The sequence below is a fragment of the Herpailurus yagouaroundi genome, unplaced genomic scaffold, assembly GCF_014898765.1.
Source record: "Herpailurus yagouaroundi ecotype Mexico unplaced genomic scaffold, PumYag 253, whole genome shotgun sequence".
Classification (NCBI taxonomy): domain Eukaryota; kingdom Metazoa; phylum Chordata; class Mammalia; order Carnivora; family Felidae; genus Herpailurus; species Herpailurus yagouaroundi.
Genome location: NW_024412470.1, coordinates 2,099,205 through 2,105,204, shown reverse-complemented (window position 1 = coordinate 2,105,204; position 6,000 = coordinate 2,099,205). Strand labels below are relative to the sequence as shown.

General features: G+C 31.9%; 1 protein-coding gene across 4 annotated transcripts in view; it reads right to left on the bottom strand.

The window, feature by feature from the left end:
• The window catches only part of SPATA17 (spermatogenesis associated 17), a 202,159-nt gene that overhangs the window by 162,541 nt on the left and 33,618 nt on the right, over positions 1 to 6,000 (bottom strand). For all 4 annotated transcript variants that reach the window (XM_040460975.1, XM_040460974.1, XM_040460977.1 and 1 more), the window contains one exon: positions 1,156 to 1,259. In XM_040460975.1, coding sequence (XP_040316909.1) covers positions 1,156 to 1,259 — 104 coding nt within the window. The remainder of the gene's footprint in view (positions 1 to 1,155; positions 1,260 to 6,000) is intronic.

Below are 6,000 nucleotides of genomic sequence, written 5' to 3'. Positions count from 1 at the left end.
ACCACCCCCCCCCCCCCCCCACCCCCTTCCCATTACTTTTGTTGTCTGTTATCCCCCCCCCCCCCCCCCCCCGACAGGCTCATGCCGTCCATTTGCAGAGAACCAGCCCATCTCCAGGACTTTGGATTTCTTAAGCAAGAAATTAAATAGCAGTCTGCTGTGGTCCACATGTTTCTGAGTTTTCCAACTTCTCCAACTGACCAAATCCTATTGCAACCCTCTCAAATCTTCTTCTTTTCCAAAGAAATCAACTTCACAAAGAGCCAACACTTAATCTCCAAAGACCAGATCCTCTTATATATACAACTTATCCCAATTTAAAAGTTGGAAAAATCAGTTTTCAGATATTTCTTATAATATATATAGCTTTAGGGTCTCAGGAAAAATCTTATTTTAACAATTTATTGTGCCACTGTTCTCTCTAGTTCAAAGAATTTTAAGAGTGCAGTAAGATAACGTATGTGAAAAAAATTAAATACGTAAATGGCAACTGTTATTAGTTACTCTTTGCTTCTTTATCTAAACATATTATAAGCTTATGGTCACCTACATGTTATTAGAATGGAGCATATTATAAGAGGAAAAATCTATATTTGAAGTTATATGAAAACTTAGAGTTTTGGTAAAGTTGATTGAATAATGTTACAATAGCTTTACTTTGCATAAATCTACAAAAAACATCATCCTATGACCTAAATCCAGGTGCTTTCTATGTGTTCAAAGAAGTAAAAGCTGACAGTAAAGCAGTCCATTTTAATTATGTTCCATGGTATTTTCTCCTTTGAGAGGTTAATTTCTTGCTATTGAACATATTCCTCGAAATCCATGTGAGGCTTATCATACTTAAATGTTCATCTATGCAATCATTTTACAGATAAATCCATCTCAAAATGAGATAACTTTACTGAAACTATTTTTCATAGAACCAAGATAGGCCTACTGTACACATAAATAATCTAATTTATAGTCAAGAGTACAATATATTTTAAAATACCAAAACAACAAATTTTTAAGATAAATAGAATCCTATATCTCTCCCTTATTAATAAATTTGTACCTAAAATATCACTGAGTTCTAGTAAGTATTTCTAAGTATGGTAATGATCAATATCTGTTAAGCAACCTTTCTAAAATTTTCACTAGTAGACCACTCACCTAATTGCATCATTGGTCTCTGAAACAGCCTTCAGGTACTCCTTCAAATAAAAATAATTAAAGCAGTATTTCCGAATTCGATAGCCTCGCCATCGCTTCTGAATCTATTGAAGTAAACAAAAATACACCTGTGAACATTTTTAGTGAAAACATTAACCGGTCTTCAAAATCAAGGTAATGATGGATGATACCTCACATCAAATAAAGTCTTAGGCTTTTCCAGTAGCATAACAGTATATATAGTTGCGAATGTAAATTGTATTCATAGATCGAGAATTCATATTCATAAAATATTGAGAAACAGAACACACTTATAGGTTATTATATTTTAAAACATTTATAATTTTTCACCAACACTATATGTAAAATTAACTACGAACAATTAAAAATTTGCTTTATCAATCTCTACCACTTCTATTTCCTGACCAAATGGATTGTTTAATTTTTCATAATCCACTGGCTTGAAGATCATATTTGGTCTCACTGAAATAAATTTTCACATGGTCTTTTAAAATTTCCAAAATCTTTAAACAAATTTTTTTCTTATATGTTCACCATGACATTTTAATACTTTTTAAACAATAACAACAACTAACATTTATGGAGTTTTTATTATATGTGAGGCATTATTCTAAGAGTTTTACTTGTATTTAGCCATTTAATCTTTAGAACACTCCTATGAGAAATACCTTATTTACAGATGAGGAAACTGCTAAAAAGAGAAGCTATATAACTTCCACATAATAACATAGCCATTGGTGATGGATCCAGGAATTACATTAGGACTTCAGAGCCCATTCTCTAAACCATTACCGTATAGAACTGGGAACAAAGTGAAATGCAATTTTCAATAAATGAATATTTCTGTTGAAAATCCTAGGTTTTTTTCACATGAGAGGAGTATATGGGGGCTCTGAGAGAACACACTTAAGTCGGCTACTCAATGTCTTATTATGCTCTAGTAATCATGAAAATCAGCCTCCTTATATTTATTCTTTGCTAATATAATCTCTATTAAAAAAACTCAAAGCAAAAAAAAAAATAGTGCATAATCTTATTTTTGTGGAACACACACACACACACACACACACACACACACAAAACACCTCAACTTCATCAAACGAGAGAGGAAGAAGAAATAGAAAAAAAAAAATGTAAAAAAAATTACTTAACTCCATTCCCGAAAATTTTATGGCAGTTTACATGTACTTTTGAATTATTCAGATATTATGAGTGATTCTCTTTTTGGATATGAAGTCCTTCCAATGTTTTGCACAGTTAGCTAAACTAGGAACATACACCTTCTCTAAACATTTTTTTTTTTTAATAGGAAAGGGTGCTTAATTTAGACATTCTACATTTGCCCATTGGGCTTTATCCCCCAAGCCTATGTTTTTTAAACTAAATATGTTGAGCTTAAATTTTTTTTATAATTTGAATGCAGGATCTATACAAATAAACGGGAAAAATGTTTTACTTGAATTCTGTATTTTTCTGTGTTTTAAAACATGGCCATTTAAAGGGTATTTTACAACCTGAAATACAGAAAACTGAAAATTCTGAAGAACTACTTTAGTCAACCTCCCAGTATGAGAATGACTAAAATAATCGAAAACATGCAAAACAGCTTATTAAGAACAATGAAACCAGAGATAATAATTCTAGGAAATAGAACCAAGTAGAATAGCAAGCTAGTGTAACAATGTTATAAAATGTGTCCTTCCAAATATTTTTCAAATGATCTTAGTTTTGATGTTCATGAAATAAGAAAAATCAATTTTCCAAAGTTATATACTAATTTTAGAAACTATCTCCCTCTAATTTGACCAAAATTATATCACAGCTGACAACAAAAGATGAGGAATTGATACAAACCACTTTCCTAATTAAAAAGAATAATCAATTGGAATATGTACAAGTATATAAATCATACATGCAAATAAGTGAATATTTTCCTGGCTCATCTAATTTAATCATTACAGTATCATTCTGAGGTGGAGATTATTATTAGCCTCATTTGATAGAAGAGGACATTGATTCTTACGTTAAATAATTGCCTACAGTCATATAGCTAGTTGGATAGCTTCAAATATTTCACCATACTTTTATTGCATGTACAGTAATACCTGTATTAAAGAAGAGAACCATTTCAAACAAAAATACTGACACAAAATCCATCATCAGCAATAGAAGTGACTCAGGAAGAATGGGAAAATATTAGGATATCAAATAGTATTAAGGGAGGAACTACTTATAACATGAAAACACCATTAAATTCTAAATAAAATAAGATTAAATGTGCCAGAAAACAGAAAAGATGCATGCTGAAGCACTGAGAAGGAAAAAGGAAAGCTGCTGATTTCTGATTAGATCACACTAGAGTGGTGGCTACCCATTCTGAGAAAAGAAGTCTGAAAGGACGAAAGTAAAATTGAAGCAAAAATCCATGCCAATAGGAAGGACACCTAAAGAGGCCAATGCCATGGGCTTCTTCCCACTTCAAAACAGGCAAACACTAGAAACAGTACCGAATACTTCCAGAGCGTCCACAGCTGCTGTGTTCTCAGGGGATTTTCTAATATCCAAACTCCTTAGACCTCTACTCCAAGGCAGACTAAAATTCTCTTTCAAGACAAATCCTTTTACTCACAATTGGATATTAAAGTAAATACTGAGCAAGAGATGGTTAAGTCATCCACATTAAAGAATAGTCAATCAATATTTAAGTGGCTTTGTTAGAGGTAGTAGGTAAAAGTTGAAACTGGGTGTTTGACTGGTGAAGACACTGGCATCCATGAAGCGAAGGATCTAAAATTTATTGACCTCATGAATGCACCAGGTCTTATGTTAACTGCTCTAATTCTCATGATAACCTGGCGCGTGAGGCATAATCTTCATGTTAAAACTGAAGAAACTCAGGTTAAGTAACTTGATCAAGTTCACCTAACCAGTGAAAAGAATAAATGGCAAAGCCAGGACGTAAACCCAGCTCTGTCTTACACAAAAGCCCAGGCTCTTTTCACTGAAATATCTTATGGATGTACTATATAAAAAGGAAAAGTATGCGTACATGTTCTTTCATTTAGAAGACACCAATTTCCTATATCGTAAAGAGCCCAGTTTAACAATCACTAACTGACATAAGATAGAATACTGTGGAGATTCTACTACCCTTTCTATTCCAGGAACAAATGACATCTTCAATTTTACCTAAATTTCCTGTTGATATCCTAGTACTAGCGAATAAACTTCTAATTAAAAAAAAAAAAAGTTCTTTGAGTAGGCAAGATGTTTTTCCATAACATTTCTTAATTTCAAGGTGAATGGGTTATGACTTCAAAAAAAAAAAAAAGATGAAAAGCTAGTATTCATGTCCTTCAAAGTAATTAGTAACTTTCAGAAGTGATTGGTATAAAACAATTATTGTCATTGATCAGCTCTGAATAGATAATTTTAAACAAAGTCATTGTGTGCTCAGCAGATTACAGCTTGTTAACGGGCAAGTTCTAAATGACCTCTTAAGCTAGTCAAATCAATGATGCATATTCCTCATTAAGTAACATCAAAATGTAAGTGGTTTTATAAATAATGTTTATTTTAAGCACTAAAACAAATGGCAAAACCTTGGTACACCAAAAGCCATCTGCTCATAGAAAAGATTTTCCCTCCATTGGTTTACTTTTATTCCTCAAAATTCATAGTAACTTTAACGTTACCAAAAGAGAAAAATCACAATGTCTTCTCACCTAAAATTAAAATGAAGACATGGAAAACAAAATTTCTATTACTGATAATAACCTACCTAGTATTAATGCTCTAAATGTATACGAGAGCATACAAGTGGAACTCTTACTCATAATGGTACTCGCATTTATTAGAATAGTCAACATTCTACATTATACCATGAGAACAGAAAAAGTAGGTTTACTAAATTTTCAAAGGTGTTTAAAGAACAACAATATCCAAATGTCATACTCTGTGTTGATGCATTATCATGTCAAAAATATACATATATGAATGGAAATCTTAACTGGATATTTTTAACCAATAGAAGATTCTGGATAATCATTCCATCTGTAGTTTCTTCTCCTTAATATTGTTTCCCAACTCTGACTTTATACTCCTTGCTCTACAAATTTATTTAATCATTTCACAATGATATTGGTACTAGGAGTAGCAGGAGGGAAGAGATATTCTTTTGCATGGTGATCCATCATTTAAATATCTGTCCATCATCAGGCAAAAGCTTGAGGTGGTCTGTATAATCCTTTTCCTCTTATTCCTTAGGCTGACATTTTGGGATATCTTTCTCTGTGTGAATAAGACTGTGTGTTACTTATTTTGTATCCCTAGAGCCTAACGTAATGTCTAGTGTATAAGAGAACTTCAGTATTTTTTCCCTGAATTATTTTACCTATTTATCTCTATCCATCTAATCATGGAATCATTATTCTAAACATATGTACTTTATAGTATTATAAATATGAAAATACGATTATAAACGGTTTAGGAGATTGAAATGGATCTTTATATAGCTGGCACATATGTAACTATTTTTTAAGTAAAGCTACCATATCATTGTTTCTCACATTTTTACATTTTAGCCACAAGTGGGAAATGAAAGAAAACGGTTATTTGATGTTTCAAGCTAGATTAAGGTTGATAAATTAAAATTTGTATTATACAGATCCAGACCTGTAAGAAGAAAGAACCAATAACATTATGGTTACTTTGCAAATTGTTTGTTTTAAGTGATCTTTAATCTAGTGATCCTCCTGTTATTGCAGTCTTTTAATTTTCCTAAAGTGAGGAATTCTATCTGAACTAAAATGTTTTGGGGCACTA